Source organism: Vicugna pacos, unplaced genomic scaffold, assembly GCF_048564905.1.
Source record: "Vicugna pacos unplaced genomic scaffold, VicPac4 scaffold_144, whole genome shotgun sequence".
NCBI classification, from domain to species: Eukaryota; Metazoa; Chordata; class Mammalia; order Artiodactyla; family Camelidae; genus Vicugna; species Vicugna pacos.
The window spans coordinates 48,552-67,184 of NW_027328824.1; the positions used below are offsets into that span (position 1 = coordinate 48,552).

The 18,633-nt window shown below is 46.3% G+C and overlaps 1 protein-coding gene across 1 annotated transcript in view; it reads right to left on the reverse strand.

The window, feature by feature from the left end:
* LOC140695117 (uncharacterized) overlaps positions 1 to 18,633 on the reverse strand; it is a 31,837-nt gene extending 13,204 nt beyond the window's left edge. The window contains exons 1-4 of the mRNA XM_072958022.1: positions 18,294 to 18,633; positions 17,539 to 17,819; positions 16,934 to 17,012; positions 16,625 to 16,693 (exon numbers count right to left, since the gene is read on the reverse strand). Coding sequence (XP_072814123.1) covers positions 16,625 to 16,693; positions 16,934 to 17,012; positions 17,539 to 17,819; positions 18,294 to 18,486 — 622 coding nt within the window. The 5' untranslated portion in view covers positions 18,487 to 18,633. The remainder of the gene's footprint in view (positions 1 to 16,624; positions 16,694 to 16,933; positions 17,013 to 17,538; positions 17,820 to 18,293) is intronic.

The window sequence follows — 18,633 nt, forward strand, 5'->3', positions numbered from 1 at the left end:
TTGCCTGGAAAGGTGCAACACAAAAATTGCCTGTGGATCAGAAACAAGAATCAGATAACTAAAAGCTTATGTAGTACATACTGCTCTCCTAGTCTTCATGTCTTGCACTGTAGCAAAAACCAACAGACCTGTACTAGGCCTATATTCATAAAAGTCATGTCTGTATTTTCCCAACAGGAGGTAATCTAAGTATCTTGCAAAATACTTCTCAAAGAGCCAGGAAATCATAGAAGTGTATTGAAATACAAAAACATTTATTTACATATTAAAACAGCATGAGCTTTTTTCTATTAAAAAAGCTGACATGTCAAATCAATGTTTTGATATTTTAAAACCTATTAAGAGTGCAGAAAAATAAATCAAAATTTTCTTTAATCACAAAAGAGAGAAGCTTATTCCCTGAAAATGATCAATGTGGATTTTTCTAAACTTAATGCTTCTGGTCAGAGTCCTACGAATTTAAATGTCTGAGTGTATAGTTACACGGCAGCATGAACACTGAGTTGTAACAATACACATTCTGTGTAAATAATCTTCAAGGTCGTCTGCTTAAGTCAATTTAACTAGTCCCTGTCTCAATAGAATGATACAGATTTCATTAAAACTTCATACTGCACGCACACACACACACAAAACCCTGAATCCTTGTTACTTTAAGCCATATTCATATATATCCATATTGAATATGCATCAGAAACAAGCCACCCTCTTTAGTATTCACAGTTGATCCTTCTAAACTATCTGTCATTGTGACAGCACATTTTTACTAAGCAGCTCTTGGATGCTTTGTATACAAGGCGTCTACCTCTCACAGTCAGACATGGTAAACGGCATCACTCAAATTTCACAAATGAGGAAATATACTTAAGCCATGGAAACAACGTACATATTTATCATCAGGAAAGAAAAGAGTAAAGATTTTACTTTCAATATGCACTGACAAACTTTTCCTCCATACTAAGACTACATACATAAAACAAATTCAGTCATTGTAAATTATTCTGTCAATAAACACCACTAGAGAAAAACAAGCAACATCATTAGCAATGATTGGACTTTCAAAGCCCACTCCTATTTTGCACTATAATCATTTTTAATGTTTTGTTTTTAGTGCTTACATAGCACTAATATAAAGAAAACATAAACTATTTAAGTCATTACCTGAGAATGCAACATTTGTGAAAATGTACAATTTTAATTTATGCCGCTCTGTCTCACATTCTCACTGGTGTCTCTCCTTTGAAGGCCTCATCAGGCTGAGATCGCCAAAATCGGTCATTTATGGACTCACAGGAGTTCGGGAAACCACTCAACGGGAGGCTGATCAGAGGAGAAATTGAGAATGCATCCTGTGCAGCCTGGGTTCCAGCACCGAGCTAGGCACCGCCAGCTGCGTTTGATTTGGGACAAGCTGCCCACCTCTCAATCCCTCAGCTGCAAAAAGGAGACATTGATACCTACCGTCAAACACCTGCTTTGAAGTAAAACATGAGAAAAACAGTTTAGCCTTTGGTAGGTGTCCACTCACAGCAAGCTTGGTCATTATGATGATGAGGATTACTTTTAATAAGTTAAGCTAGACCAAAAATTAGAAATCACCATAAAGGAGAAACATTTTAACTCAATAAGCATTTCCTTTTGAATGGATTGATAAAAGTTCTAATGATTTTTTTAATAAACCAAATTTTGTCCATTAATTTTAGATTTACCGGTTTATGGACAAGTCTCCAAAAAAAGAATTAGAGGCCTCTAACCTCTGAATACTAAGAAAGTAAAGTTTAAAACAATTATGGGGGAGAGTATACCTCAGTTGAGAGAGTATGTGCTCAGCACGCATGAGGCCCTCAGTTCAGTCCCCAGTAACTCCATTTAAAAACTTTTATTTAAAAAAAAGGAGAATTAAAGGAAAAAGATGGAGGACTACAGAATTTTTTTAGAGAATCCACTCAGATTTAAGATGGGGAAAAAATATCCATTTCTCACAGGAAATCTTGAGAACTATGTAAACCGGATCTGAGTTGTCTAGTCTTTAACATTATTCATGAATTCATATTACCAAGTCTTAAAACTACCTGATAACCCACAGTGGTGATAGTGATCATAAAACCTGACAATGCGGATCGAACTCCGGCTAGGACTGCTCTGTTCTGACATCTCTGCCCCTGAGGCCTCACCAGGCTGAGAGCACTAAATTTTGTCATTCATGAGCATCTCGTGTAAGTCTTCCACTTGTGCTTCTCAGTCTCCTCTCACCAGCCCCTCTGAGGGAAGCACTGTTATCATCTTCCCCACACGCAGATAAGGTCACTGAGGTACAGAAACTAAACCTGCTCCAGGTCACATCGGCATTAAAGGACGTCTGTATTTCTGCTGTTTTGCGGTTGACAAAGGAATCTGAGATATCAATACAAGATAGACTGTTAAATAATCAAGTCTGTCAGCTCTTCACCTCAAAGAGCAGATACTATAAATTCCTGATGTAGGATGAGGCTGCTGCCACAAAATGACTCAGCTAGAAATTAATATCCAAGATGAAGCAGCGGATACACATAAATATTCATGACTGTCAACTCCTCTCACGGGTCTTGGCCCTTCACTGCCTGAATGGGGGTGAAATCCCCACCCGTGTCTGGGAGGGTAGCGCGGCTCTTCCAAGTCTCACCCAGGCTTCACAGGCTGTTTCCCCCTACAGACTGTCCTAAATGATTAAAAAGCTCACAAGATTTTTACACCAGCCAAAACTGAAAGACATTTCTGCATATGGAGCACTTTCTCAGGCTTAAACCATTTTTGCCTACACTCAGCAAGGGGGAAAAAAGAAACATGACTCTGCAAAGTCTCTTAGCCTTACCACTCACAGGAGTTGAATGGTCTCAGCACAAGATGACCCTTCACATTACAGGATGAGAACAAAATAAAGCCGCCCCAACAACAAGCACTCCCAGAGACAGCGCTCAGCAGTCTTCTGCACACTCACGGTTGTGCAGCCCTCACCACCATCTATTTCCAGAACACTTCATCACCCCAATAGAACACCCCTGTCACTAGCAGTCACTCCACAACCCCCCTCCACCCAGCCCCTTGCAACCATCATCTGCTCTCTGCCACTGCATGAGCCAATTCTGGGCATTTCTAAGATCACTGAAATCAACAATATGTGGCTGTTTGTGTCTGGTTCCTTTCAGTTAACGTGCTGTTATCAAGGCTTTCCCATGTTGAAGTGGTATCAGCATGTCTCTTTTTTTTTGAAAATGTTAAACTTTATTAGAAGGTGGTAAATACTATCAAAAATAGTAGAGTGGGGTATAAGGGATGGGGTTTCAAAGGGAAAAGGCCGGGTTGAGCAGTCAGGGTGGACTACCCAGAGCAGATGGCTTTTTTCATATTCCCCTTTATTTATTTTTTCTTTTTTATTCACTCTTATGTCTGAATAATATTCCACTAAATGGAGATACTACATTTTGTTCTTTCATTCAGCAGCTATATATGGACGAGGTCCAGAAGAATGAGTGTAAGTGGTGGCTAGCAGGGATGGCATTTAAGCAAAGGGCAAGATGTGCTTTCAAAAAAAAAAGTGAACAATCAGAGGCACAAGGAAATTCAGCGCGTTTCTGAGAAAGTGCATGGTTGCTTCAGTAGGACTGCCATGCAGGGCTGTGGGGGATAGTGACAGGAGACACAGTGAGGGAGTCACCTGAGAATATTCCCCACTGCAAGCAGCTCAGCCAATTCTCCTCCCTCATCCTGTGTTTTAGAGACATTTTTGCTAGCTTTTCTCTTATTTCAAGTAACAGTACTTTAGTTACACATCTGATCATCTGCATCAGACCACATTAGCTCCAAGCCACAGAAAATCATTCACTGACCGGAGCAGCTCCAAGACATAACATTGATGGACCAGGGAGTCCTGCAGCATCCCATCCTGCAGGCACAAACCACACATGTTCCCTGGTGATGTCCGGAAAGTAAAATGCATGGAAATATCTCACTGCTGCTGCACGACATCTGCCCACAAATTGCCCCCAAATCATGCTGGCACAGCACTACTCAACCCTCGCACTACCCAAAAAAAAAAAAAAAAGAGAGAGAGAGAAAAGAAAAGAAAAGAAAAGAAAAGAAAAGAAAAGAAAAGAAAAGAAAAGAAAAGAATAAAGCTAAGAAAGCAAATTTAGGCTCTTCCATTGAAAACCAGCAACCATCACTGCCAGTATCTGAGCTGGAATGATCCTGACTTCAAAAAACACTGTGCAGTTACTATTCAAATGTGACAGACATATATGTATTTCACTTAGATGATATTACAATAGGATTTTTCTTTTCAAAATTTCCAGTTGCAACAATAGCACAAGAAAGTTTATGTTTCATTTTTTAAAAAAAATCAATTATTTTCCACTTTGTTAATTTTGAATCTATTATTATTTTATAAAGGGAGCTATGCTGCAGATTATAAACCAAATATCTGGCTTCTGCAAACAAGACCTAAATGACTTCACTATTTCAGAGCAAGCTTTAATGATGCTTTCAAATTGGGGGCGCTCACTAACAGCTCTTTAAATACTGTCAAAGATGTGCTATTATGTAATGCAAAGGGTCTACCTACACATCAACTCAGAAACCAAAGAAACTACACGAAAGCCTTAGTTTATCATTTTAAAATATTCCTATTATTTTGAATATTAAATTTCTTAAAAGATAAGATATTTTTTGAGAAAGACATCAGTTGTATTAAATTTCCTCTCACCAAGAAAGCAATCTTTATCAAGAATTACTACCCCTATGAAAATCCAAAAGACAGGACGTTTCTAGCTAAGTTAACTTACAGATCTCAACACAAGCCTAAATCCTATCTGCTCTCACTTGAACGAGCCCAGCAAAGTCCTGGGCTACTCTGGAACTTAGCTCTTCTGTTCCATATGTTGGCAGAGCTAAGATCATCACACAAGGCAGGGAAGGAGAGAAGAGGTAAGTCCACCTGGCGGCCTCCATCTGTTTACTTCCAGCCACAAGGTGTCGCTAGAGCGACCCCGCTAACAAGCCCTCCACACAAGGAAACCCGGCATCCACTCTGCCCCTGCGGTCCCCAAGCAGTCCCGACGCCCCTCTCCCACTGGTGGCCTCCGAGCCTGTGAATGGTCTTCTAATGACCCTCCCAGTTGGTGACACCCTCCCCCTCTTCCCCGCTACACACACACACACACACACACACACACACACAGCCAAGGCAGCCTTCCCAAAGCACAAATTTGATTACATCTCCCCCACTTCAAACCCATCAGAGGCTCCCTGGTAGAGTTCTAGCCCCACCCCCGACCCTGCTTGTCCATCCTCACCTCAGTACCAGGTCCCCAGTGACCTCAGGGGCCCCGTGACCTGCTGCTACTTCCCACTAGCCTCCAGGCTCATTTTAACTGTTTGTCAAGGAAGTCTTCCTTCCCTCCAACCTCCGCACTTTGGATTAGGTGCCCTGCTGTGTTAATAAAACATTTTAATCTAAGTCAACTTCTGACACTGCTAAGCTCTCAAGAAGCAAGTACATTTTGCTTACTACTGTAGGTCCACCCCGTCTCCCCTAGACACTCAGAATTGCGTGTGTTGTGAATAAAAGAATGAAGGGGTGGGACTCAAAAGGACAGGCAGAGCTGCTCTCCTAAGGGTCACTTCCTGCTGACACCCTTCACTGCCTCTTCTGTGTCAGTTCTAGTAAAAACCAAGCTCCTCCAAAGCCCTCCACCCCTAGGCCCTCTCCAGTGTCCTTCAAAGCAGGGTCACCCACCACCCTGGACCACACAGGGCAGTCTCCCCGAGTCCTCACCCCACAAGCCTCCAGGCCTCTACCCAGGCTGCTCCTGCCACCTGAGTCACCCTCTTGATTCCTTCCCCTGGCTGACTCTTACTCTGTCCTCAGAACTGAATGTAGAGCCAATTTCTTCCAGGAAGTCCTCCCTGATGATGTCCTTTAGCTCTTGGCTGGCTCCATCTACAGCAGCACTGCTTGGCGACCAACTGGTATTTGTCCACCTGCTCCTATGAGACCATGACCTCTTGGAGGCCACGTGGGAAAAAGGAGTGAGGTGACAAGAGGGGTGGGAAGAGCAAACAGGAAAGTCGCAGCTCAAGTCCCAAATTCAAGGATTCTATCTCAGATAAAAAGAATAAACTGTTTCATACGTGTGTCATTTGGCTATGATTTTTGTGGCTCATGGAAAACAAGAGCTTGGTGTTCAAGCCTGAAATCCAAGTTACATGCAAAGAAATGTATATATTCATATCCAAAGGAAACCAGAGCTGCTCAACAACACTTTGCAGTTAAAATCCAAAGGAACTTTGATAAAGGCAATCTCCCTCTCTCTCTTTATTTTTATTTATTTATTTTTTTTTGGTATCATATAGTTTTAGAAGTATTTGTATAACTAAGTGATGGCTACAGCCTATGATTCTGCACTGGAGTGTTTGGGGCTAAGGAAGCCCAGATTACATGCACTGTGTAAATGCAATCACACCAACACAATGACAGGCGCCCTAGTGGCTGAGCTGAAGTTCCAAAGCAGAGAACCTTATGTTGGAAGACAGCTCTCAGTAGAAAGTAAGAAATGAAATGTTCTGTACTCAATCTCATTAGCTTTATGAGCCATTAACAGATAGTATGTCTTGTCTAATGAAACCCCAAAATATATTGTCATCTTCGATTTTCTCCATCTGACTGTTTTATGCTAAATTTGGATATCAAACCCTCACTCCATACGGAAAGCTCAGGCCTTAGCTGCAGCACAGTTACATCCCGTGGAAGAAAGCCGATCAAGGGAGAACAGGAGAGTTTCCCTTCAGAAGCTGCTAAGTGTGGTTTTGCACCTGTATGTCATTTACAACCACGCCATCGTCAAAGGAGTAAGACCTTACATCTGTGGGGCAAAAAGCACTGCGGTGGTTCTGAACCATGAAAGAACACTGAGCTTTGTGCAACAGTCCTGAGGCACTTAAAGCGTACTTTCTCTGAAAGGCTCCGAAACTGACTCACTTCACCATTTCAGGTACAACCGGAATTAGTAGAGAGAACATGCCCTTGAAGTCTGACAAGGCCCTGCTGGAATCCTGCTACAGCATTTACTAGCTGCTAAATGAACCAATTCCTTAAACCTCTGAGGAGGCTTCCCAATCTTCAAAACGGGGCTGCCACCGCCCACTTGGGAGGCATGGATGTGAATGCAACACGCAAGTAGGGCGGCCGACTGGTACGTGACACGGGGCCTGGCTAGTTTCCCTCCGCTGCCCTTCTCCCCCTTTAAACTTGCACTGTTCCCCCTGGTAAGGGTGAAGCCCCAGGAACAGACTGCCCGATTCTTCTGTATATCCCCGGATACATACCTTACCCTTAGGAGGTCAGAAAAACAACTGCCTCCTCCCCAGTCACTATCAATATTCTTAAGAGTCTGGGTTTTTTTAACTCTATGTTTCAGGGAGACTATTCAAGAATTGTTCAACCACCGTTCTCCAGGTTGGCTCCTCTCCCAACGCCCATCCCTTCTTACCTCAAATCTTCTGTCTGATTGCCTTTTGTTCGTGGGAAAGAGAGTCCGCTAGGGTGCGGACTCCCTAGGCCTCCCTCCCTTCATCACAGGAGAGTGTGACTACATTCTCCCAACTCCCCACTCCGACTCCAGCTTCTGAGGAGTTTCCCCTTCTGGACCCTGCAGCCTCTGGATCGTCCCAAGACGCGCACACGTGGCCAAAACCCTCTCTTCAGATTTCTTCCTGGGTGGGCCTGCCCACCCCCCAGAACCTTAAGGATAAATGCCATTGCTCTGAAAATCACAAACGCCGCTGTCTGACACACCAAAGCTGCATGGTCCGGGCTTTCCTCCAAACCAGACACAGCCCTGCCCCCCCTCAGACACAGTCTGCACCTCTTGAGATGAGCTGATCCACTTGCACGGCTGTGAACACCAGCTAAGAATGACGAATCCCAATGTGTATCTCTAGTCCAGCTCCTTCACCTGAGCCCCAGGCTCATAGACACGAGTGCCTCTTGGAAGTCCTAACTTGGATGACAAATGGCATCTTAAAAATGCCATATGTCAAAAAAAAAAGGCCTTATGTCCACCATTTACTCTAGACTTCGATTCCTGGCAGGTACCTCCCAGGCTCCCCATTTTAGTAACAGCCCCAGCACCCACCTAGGTGTTTGAGGTCACATTCAATTTCCACTGTTCCCTCCACCTGGCCCTGCCCTGGAATCAGTCTTGTTATTTCTGTCGCTAAGCCAGTCTCAAGTCTGGTTCTGCAGGGAGCACGATGGAAACCCACAAGCTCACAGCAAGGTGCACTGAGTCACAGTCCTCCGAAGGGAGTTCCCTGGAGGGGGAGGCATCTCCTGCTGCCAGTCACCTCAGAAGGCACTGGATTCTCACAAAGAAGGACCAGAAGAAGGGACTCAAGGATCTCCCGTGATCTGAGGTTTGAAGGGCCCGAGGTCTGGGGGAGCTCCTAGTTAGCTGACACTCCTGTCAGTGAGCAGATGAGGATGGTAGGAACCCAGGCAAGTCTTTTCTCGCTCCGACCCCTTTTCTCTCGGGAGCCACGGGAAAGGCCAGTTTCCAGGGCACAGACCGGCCATCACAGATCCCAGCCTGCATTTGCCAACCCAGACAGCCTAGATTCCTACTTGCGACCCTTACTTCTGTTCTGTTCCCCCCCAGAATGTGATGGACTCTTTCAGAAAGTCTGGACTGTCTCAAGCGAGACCAAGTCAGTGAAGGATGAAGTGTCCACATTTGGACCAGAGCATGAAAGGAGAAACAAGGCCTCATGTCCAGCATGACGGTGGTGGCCAAGCCCTTTCCCTGGGTGAGATGAACCAGGGTCGGGGTGAGAATGCAAGGTCCCTTCACGGCTGACAGGGGTGTTGGAGACTCACTACCGCAAAATAACCACACGGCCGTCAGTGGTGGACATCAGCTGCAACAGACACAGAGTCAGCTATTTACTGCCAAAAAGGGGTAAAAGTAAAGGCCGGTGCAGGGAGGCCTGCACGGCTGCTGAGGCAAACCACAGACCCGGCTCTGAATGCCCACTGGCTGAAGCAGAGAGGAAGCTATGGTCCCATTTAGGGGTCCCTGTGTCCACCAGATCCAAGTGAACCAGCTCCTTAGGACAAGGCAATGTTTTCCTGATACTTAGAAAAACCAGTCTCATAAAGGGAACAAAAGAGTGGCATGGTTTTAGGCCCGCTCCTGCCCCTCTATGAATGCAAAGTAAAGTAAATGGCACTGGGAAGGTGAATGCAAAAAAAAAAACCAAAAAACAAAAAACCGGTGACTGCTTCCTCCAACAGCGTCCCCTGCAGCTGCTCACCCCCGAGCCGGCCACTTCCTCACCAGTGACCGCCGGCCAGGAAGCGCCGTCACGCACGTCACACAGCGACAGCCAGGAACCGTGTGCCGAGCACGTTTGTGTAAAAGCCAGAATCAAGCAAGGTGCTGCAGATTTTGACTTTCCAAGTTTAAATACTCCATGAAAAAAATCCCTCAGCAGCCGCCTAAATCAATTCGCATCTCACTTCTTCAAAACAAATAAACAAAATTAGTAAGAGAGCATTTGTTACCAAATATAAGGACGAACTAATAGGTTCCTCAAAGCAAGGACTTTAACATATATCAAACTCCAGTGGGTGATGTGCTAACATAGCAAAAATTCCAAAAAAGTAGAAAATAAGATGACTAGGATAATATACGAATCATGGCAACTGTTAAGTTTTTGCTTTTTATAGCGATGGAGACGGCACAGAGGGCGATCTGGCTATTCCAATGCAGGGTGTGCACAGCCCACATTTTCAGACCGAACAACATGCTCACGGGGTGGTATAAGGGATAAAGGAAAATAGAAAAAGGAATAGAGGAACAGCCAAAATTAGAAACACACGAGAACAAAAATGACTTTGACAGCATTTACAAGAAATTACGTGAGTGTGATGAGGACAGGGACGCGGGGACGGTGAGACCCACCCTCACCTCCTGATCCAGGGAAGGCAGGGGCCTGAGGGGAGCGATGCTGCCGGGGGACCCCAACGTGGTCAGCGCCCCAAACCAAAACTTCACCTAGATGCGTGTAGACAGCTTTTGAGCTACAAAATGTGGTCGCATTTCAAGCTGGACAACTTTACTCACTCCCACCAAGAGGAACAGGGGAGAATTAGGTTCTGCTCCTGAACCAAAGCATTGTTTAAAAAATTAATGACTGTGTAATAGTAAAAGCAACAATGGAGTAAAAGTCACTGGAGGAGAAAGTGCTTGACCCGAGCTCACTGGCCACGTTATCTCACTGACGTTCAGATGCTGGCTGAGCCCTTATGGTACCAGAACAGACAGACCCACCAGGAGGGAGGTTTAATGTGCTGCTGTATTTTGATGCCGGCAGCCATGCCTGGTACACGAGGTTCTGGGTAAACAATGGTGACAGTGTCAACCACTATGGGCTAAGCACACATCCAGCTACTCCGCCAAATCCCAAGGGCAGACTTCAAAAGGCAAAAACAAGCTGGCATTCTCTGTTGGCTCTGCAGAATCAGAGCCAAGCAGTTGCTGAGCAAAAATGTCACCAGTGCCTCCTATGACAAAATAGGAGGCACTGGCGTGGGGCTGGGGCAGGGCTCCAGGCTTCCACTGATCACCCACCAGTCTGTCCAGGGGGTGAAGGAGGTCCCTGCTTTCATTGCACCGATGCACCTACCTTGAATGACGCCTTAGGACTCAACAGGAGGTGACAGGTGAGGTGAACGGAGCCAGCCTTGGTGTAGCACGGTTCTGGCAGCTATGCCCTCAGCAGTGCCCAGTTTCCTAAACCTGACACCTCATCTCCAAGGAGCAGAAGTGTAGTGTGGGCATGTAGATCACAGGGCCCTGTGAGGACAAGTACAGATCATGGCCACGACATGCCTCTCCCCTTCCTTAAGCCATAGAGGAATGTCCGGGGAGGAAGTGAAAATTATTCCAGAGCCTGCCAGGCACCACACGCAGGTGGGACACGGATCCCCTGTGTCTGTCATTCACAGGACTGGTGTGGATTTTCTTTTTATCAATTCTCTGGCATCTTCTCCTCCATCTTACCAACAACAAGAAAGTAGAATCTGACCTTAGAATCACAGAGAATCACAGAGCCCCTCCTGCACAGCGGGCCCGGCAGCACGTGCCATGTCCTCCGACCGTCACCTGTGGGACCGCCATGAGCGCTCTCCAGACTCAAGGCCCGAGGCCGTAGGCCGGGGGGACACAGCTCACCTCACTCTCCCCAGTAAAGGGGGACCATCTCTCGGCAAAGACGTCTCACCCTCTTCTGCCCGAGGGACAGCTTGAAAGATATACAGGGAAACATAGTAGAGGGTGAGGGGTTAGGCAGCCCAGAAGAGATCATCTGCACTTCCAAGGCAGAGTGGGGTCTTTGACCTAATCACAGGGACAAAGTGAGGACGAATTTTTCCCTGCTGTGTCCCATACACCGTGACATGCCTTTCCCTGCGTAAGGAGCTAATTCGGAAGCCCCTGGCAGTGTTTCTGATGCCCTAACTTGGCATGGTGGCTGTCAGGCAGGGGAGAGGGCCTGAGCCGTGCTGGTGCTGGGCCTGGGAGGCAGGAGACATCGGCTCCACCCTGAGCTCAACCAGCACCTCGTTCTGCGTCTCGGGATTCAGAGTCTCATTTATAAGCAAAGGGATGAAACTGTCCCAGGACAGGCTGTCCAACAGGAATGAAATGAGAGTCATGTAAATAATGTTTCTCAGTTGCCACGTTTAAAATGTAACAACAAAAAAAAAAACCAAGTAACTGATTTTAAGAACAGACCTTACTTATTCTACTGTATGTAAAATACTATCATTTTGACGTGTAATCAATATAGAAAGTAACAAGATAGTTTATATTCTTTTTACTAGACAAGTTTCAGCGTCTGATGTGCATTTGACCTACAGCACATCTCAGCTCAGACCGGCCTCCTCCCCAGCACTACTAACAACAGTAGCTGTGGCTACTCTATTGGACAGCAACTCCAGGGGTCCCCCCAAGTGTCCTGGCTGAAAGAGGGGAGTAAGTGTCCACACTAACCCTAAAAGGATCTCTCTGAAACAAAGGCGGATTTAGTTTTAAACGTCTGAAAACCGGCGGGCTACACCTCCTTCCCGCCTTGGCTACAAGAAAGCCCTCCTCCTTGATGATCCCATTCTGGATGTAGGGAAGCAATCTGTCACACAGCCAGGGTGGCCCGGCCTTCAGGTTGACTTGCCTGCTGTCTGTGTCCAGTCCCACGAAGTCCTCCTTCTCAAATAGGATGTAGAGGAGGGGGGTCTTCTCCCCAGAATTTTCGGGGTCCCCATCCAGCCACTTGGACTTGGGCAAGATGAAGAGTGACTCAGTGAAGTCGTCGATCCTCTTCTCCACCACCCTGCAGTCCTCGTAGATTGAAGGCCACGTCGGTGTGCGGCTGCTCGGCCACCTCCCCATACAGCACAAAGACAAAGAGCTGAGAGTCGTAGAGCGTGGTGCCATACAGCTCCTCTGTGCGTGGAGCTTCTAGAAGGTCTTGGCCAAGAGGCAGTCAGTAATGGTGACAAGGCCCATGACATTGCGGTGGGTCTGGAAGTCACTCCATCCATTCTCGGGCGCATAGAGATACCTATAGTAGATACAGAGTGCCCACTGGGAGCCGCACGGTCTGATCTGGCTCACCAAGGAGATTCCATTATAGATGCAAAAGAAATTCTCTAAGATGATCCCCACGGGTTGGACCACAATCGGGAGAGTCTGGTGGTCCTCAGCGCACTGCATGTAGTCAGGGGCGTTCATGTTGCAGGCGCTGCCGAGAAGGGAGGGTAAATCGATGTACATACTGTGCTGTGGGCTGCAGGCCTCACTGGGATGCGGCGACCTGGTGTGCACCAGCCAGAAGGCAAGGGAAGTCCAAGCAAATCGGGGATAAGTTTGTCCTCAGCGTCTGCACATGGCTACTGAAGCTCAGATCACATTACCCAGCTTTTGGTCTAGGCTTCCATCCCCTGCAGAAAAGGATCATTTCTTGTTTTCTGTTTCCAAGCACCTAGGCAGGCCCTGATGCAAAGTCGGTGCTCAAAACTGCTGAATAAATGAATGAATAAAGGAACTGCTTCCCCACCCCTCAGCAGGATATAATGCAAAGAACCATAGTAGGATCAAAATATCTGGATTTCAACGCCAATTTATTTGAACTCCTAAGGTGCAGAATAATGGGTAAGAAAACTTGCTTTGGGGAGGAGGGTACAGTTCAGTGGTAGAGCACGTGCTTAGCATGTTCAAGGACCTAGGCTCAATCCTCAGTACCTCATTTTAGAAAAATGAAACAAATAAATAAACTTAATTAACCCCCTCAAAAAATATTTTCTCCATTCAAAATTCAAAAAAAAACCACCTTGCAATTGACACAACATTGTAAACTTGACTATACTTCAATTAAAAAAAAAACTACTTGCCTTACAAGAATATATCTGGATTATGGAAGTTTGCAAATGTAAAATGCCTAGGGTACCATTTGCATAAGAAGAAGGAACTGTACAAATGTACTATCCCTCATTTATGAGCTATTTTTCCTTTGGGGAGATTATAACCTCTCAGAAATATTTTTCTCATATTAAAAAAAAAAAAAGAAAAAGAAAACATTACCTGATTCTCCATACTGCTGAAGAATCAGATAACCCTATGAAAGCATCTGACCCACAGAGTTTATTCAATAAATGTTTGTTGAATGAATGAATAAACAAGCAAAGTGAATGCTGCTCCCTGCCACAGACCATCATAATGGTACTGCTTGGAAATGCCAAGCCCACGTTCCACCCAAATCTTCACTAACCACGTGGGTGACCTGGGCAGACCTGTGTGCTTCTCTCAACACCAGTTTATTCACAAATAGAAATGAGGGCAATAACACAAACCTAAAAGGGTTAGTGAGTCACGAATGAATAGTACCCCAACTTTGCAAGATGGAACTATTAAAGAAAATTGGGCAAAGAGTCCATAGGCCCTCTCCATATTATCTCTTACAACTACATGGGAATCTACATTACATCTAAAAATAAAAAGTCTATTATTTTAAAGAGGCTATTGAGTTTAAATCAGCTCACCATCTCAAATAAGGAACACACAGTACAAATAAGAGAATGCGCAGCCCATGAGATGCACTCAGTAAATATTCCCACTGAACCCACTGGTCCCTCCAAATTCAGAGCATGAGGATGTGTCCTCGTGGCCAGAGGCCACTGCACCTGAAGCTAAAAAAGCTGATGGTCCCCACTTTCAAAAGCCCCTGCCACCAACCTAGGTCTAATTTTGTATTTGTAATTTTTTTTCTTTTTATAAAATAGAAATCCCCAATTGCATAGCCTTCAGGTCACCAAAACCTGACCACAGAGATCATGATGGCAACCCTCCTTGGTGAAACAATAAAATGAAAAGCCATTTCCACAAGACCTGTGTGTAAATCTACTAGGGAACTTCATCCTGGACTGAGAGGAAGAGGACTGGGGAGGAGGGGGCAATCTGAGGCACACAGACCCATGGGCCACCTGTCCCACGATGGACATTACACTCAACCCTCACCCTCCAGGAACTTCAAAATACACACAGACAGAGTGATGTGGACAATATATATGTATTTTTAAAGAAATTCCGACTCTCTAGCAGGTCTTGTATCTACCGAGACACAAATGGCTTATGTGTATAATGTTTCACAAAAGCCTTAAAACATTACCACCCCAACTTGACACATTAAGAAACTAGGGATAGAGGTTTATCACATTGTGCAAGATTAGAGAGATGCCACATCAGACACTGTATTTAAACCCAAGCCTTTGCTCCAGTGCTCACACAAGAAAGTGTGACATACTGCCCCTTTCCTGCCCTCTCCCTGCAATAAATCTCTGAAGAGTCTTTTCTGTGCCACGTGGAATCACAATCACATCAATTTACCACAAAGAGCTATGTGACTCCTTGGAGGACGTGTCAAAATCTAAAGGGTTGTGATGGGAGGAGAGATTTGAATTTTCTGTTTCTCAAAGGAAACATGGCTTTAAAAGAAACTGAAAAGCACTTATCTAGTCTAAGCCCTCATTGTGTAGAGAAGGAAATGGAGGCTCAGAAGAGATGAGGAAAGGGACTTATTAACAAATATTGCCTCAGTGCAGCACCAAGCCAGCCCTGGGCCCTTCTGGGGGAGTACCTGGAAGGCCCAGGAAAATGATTGTTAGAAAAAGGAAAGAGAAGAAGCATACAAGGCCCTGTCTCTACACCACCATACCATGAAGTTCCACCAAATTATCCAGTATTGGGTGCAGCCAAAATTTAGGTGGGCTAAAGAGGTTATAGAAACCTGGAAGTCTCAACCATAGTGGAAATTCCAACATTTACTGTTTTTTTCCAAGTTCAAGCATCAGTTCAGTGGGCGCTCCATACGAGGGACTACACGAGGCCTGGAGTTCTCCCAAATACAGATCTCTATTATCACGTGTGCAAACCACACACAGGCCCACCAGAAGAAAAACGCCCACACATAAGATGGAACTACGGAAACAGAAAAGAGCCAACCAGCATATATTGCTAGCAAAAACGGTGCTGCTAGAAATAGACTCATGGACATAGAAAGCAAACTGTTGTTAGCAGGCAGGAAAGGGAGGATTAACAGATACACATTAATAAATATAAAATAAATGACAAGGACCTACTATATAGCACAGGGTACTATTTTCAATTTCTTGTAATGAGTTGTACTAGAAACAATCTGAAAGACATTTATATACATATGCATAAGCTTATAACTGAATCTCTGCTGTACATCTGAAGCTAACATGGTAAATTTACAACACTTCAATAAAAAATAATTTTATATAATAAGTAAAAATAAAAGCAACGCCATAAAAAAAAAAGTAAAAGAACACGGTAATCCCCTTAGCTGTAGGTGGTGGAGAACTCTGCAAGCACCAAGTCCACTCGAATACTCCAGCACTGGCGGTCTCTCATTCTAACCATCAGAGAATCACTTGGCTTCTACGAGGTTACTTTTCTCTTCAGTGAAAGGCTACAGTTCCATCTAATGATGTATTGAATCTCATCATTCACAAACCCAAGAATTAATGAGGATTTCCCATAGGCCTGGCTCTGGACAGATGAAAAGATAGGGTCCCAGATATATTCATGTGTAGAAGAAGTTTATGCCATAAAGACATTAATTCTTCCTGCTTTGATAGACAGATTCATTGCAATTCTGATTAGAATTCCTCCCAGATATTTCATGGAATGTAACAAGTTAATTTATGGTCAGGAACAGCCAAGAAACTTCTTTAGAACCACCACTGGGAAGGGGTGGATAGGTCATGCATTTCAACTGGTCTTTCTGATGTGATGAAAACGTTCTGGAATAATAATGGTTGCACAAATGTGAATATGCTAAAAGCTGCTGAATTGTAACATTCAAGTGGGTGGACTTCATGGTGTGTGAACAATATCACAATAAAGCTGCTATATGAAAAAATCCTTCTTGCCAATTATTTTTCCCTCTATACTACTAGTCTGTCCCACAATTTAAGTAAAACAAACAAACAAAAAAAAACAAAACAAACCAGATTTTGCCAGGAGCTCTTTAGGAGTGCAATGTCCCTGGGTCTCCAACGCCTCAGGTTGTGCTGTTCCTGTTAACACACAGTAGCTGGGCTGGACTAGTTACGGACTATAAGTATCTTTTTAAGATCGACGGTCTCACGTTTCACCCTGGGAGAGTGAATGATGGAGGATGAGACAGCCTCATGCCTTCAGCTCATTTTTAACTGAACCAAGCCCTGCTTTCACCACTGTAATCCCTCTCAGTATAAAAACATGTGACATCAACAAGCACCGCCATCCTAACACCTGAAAGTGTTCAAGGTACTTACCTGGGGCAGAAATCCTGATCAAGGAGACAGAAGCTCCCTCAGCACTGCCGCTCCCTTTTCCCGACTCCACCAGGAGAAGCTGGGAGTTACAGCCGCGGGCTCTCAGCCTGGGGAGCAGCGCCCACGCCGCTAATCTGGACCTCAGGGATCGGGAAAGGGAGAGGAAGGCAGCCCCGGGGTCGCGGGGCAGGGAGAGCGGGGTGGGGGACGCGGGCTGCAGCCCCGCTCGGAGGCCAGCCCCAGCCCCAGCCCAAGCCGCCCGCCCCGTCCGGGTGTGCAGACCCCGCCCGCCCGGGACACAGCCCGCCCAGTGGTGGGGACGGGTCGGCGGCCTAGGAGAGGAAGACCGGGAGGGGAGGACTCGCCGGCGGGAGAGGGGAAGCGGATGCCAGCCGCGGACTGAGGGGAGCCCGGCTGGGTCAAGAGGCGGCAGGGGCACACCTGGCCCTGGGCAGCTGTGGCCGGTGCGCCGGGGCAGGTGGCGCGGGCAGAGGGGTCTGGCCCGAGCAATCCAGCTGAACACACGCTGACTGGCGCCCTGGGGGGCTGTGACACGCCGACCGCCCTCCCGCAGCCGCCTCACCCCTTTCCCGATATCCCCTCACCTTGCACTTCCACAGCCAGAGGCCCCGGCCCCAGGCAGTAGCCAAAGGCCTACAGGGCGACAGAGCTGAGAAGCCATTGGGGCCGATCCCCGGCTCGGAGCTGGAGCTTCCAACCCGCGGTCCAGCTGGCAGCAACTGCGCATGCGCAGGAGGGCCAGCGATCCGCTCTGGGTCCTGAGAGGGAAGGGGAACCGAGGGAGGGAGAATAGGGGAGGAGGAGGGGAGGCGGGGAAAAGTGGAGGGAGACACATGGACAGGAGGAGCAGAGGGAAGGCAGTTATCTGGAATTGGGAGGGGAGTAACAGAGATGGGGAGAAAGCGTTTTACCTCTTGTGGCACCCCGAAGGAGGCAGCAGTCCTGCCTATACACCCTTCTCTTACCCGTCATTGCCCACAGCTCATATTTTACGTCCCTGGCCCAGCCCTCCAGCTAAGGTCTCTGCAGAAACCCTACGGGTATCATACCCGTTGCCCCCACAAGGAGCTAGGTTTACTGTTGCTCAGGGAACCAAGCACCCGCAGGTGTTGTTTCTCAGAACTACCTTGGGAAGAGTACATATTCCCCTTTTACACGCTGGGAAACAGGCAGGCACGATCTCTGCCTTAGCTCCACTGTCCCAAATGTTGGGCTGGCAGGGAGCGGGAGGTAAAATGTCAGAGCCCCAGAAGGAGCAGACTGCCTGAGTGTTGGTGTAGAGTCCCCATCCCTCCTGGGTAAACCACACCCCAACCTCGGGGAATAATCAAGGGCTCACCGTAGGCCCCTGTGTGTGGGAGAGCTGCCCTCAGTCCCAGTGTCCAACTTGCTAGGTAGGTAGAAGTGTTATTGAGTCCAAATTCATTCTCCTCAGTGCAGGACAGGCCAGTAAGTTGGGAGACCAAGTGTTGGGGCATGGAATAGCAAGTTTCTGTAGACCTAGATGGCAAACTAATGTCCTGGAAAACCATCTCCCCAAGTCAGAATTCAGTCTGCTTTCCTATGTGCTTGGTTTTTGCAAACTTCTTGGTGTAGGAATTCCTTCTTGTTAGAATCCTTTGTTCTTGCAGCTATCTCCCTGGGTCAGATCCCTGTAAACCTCCAACAAAACAAACGTT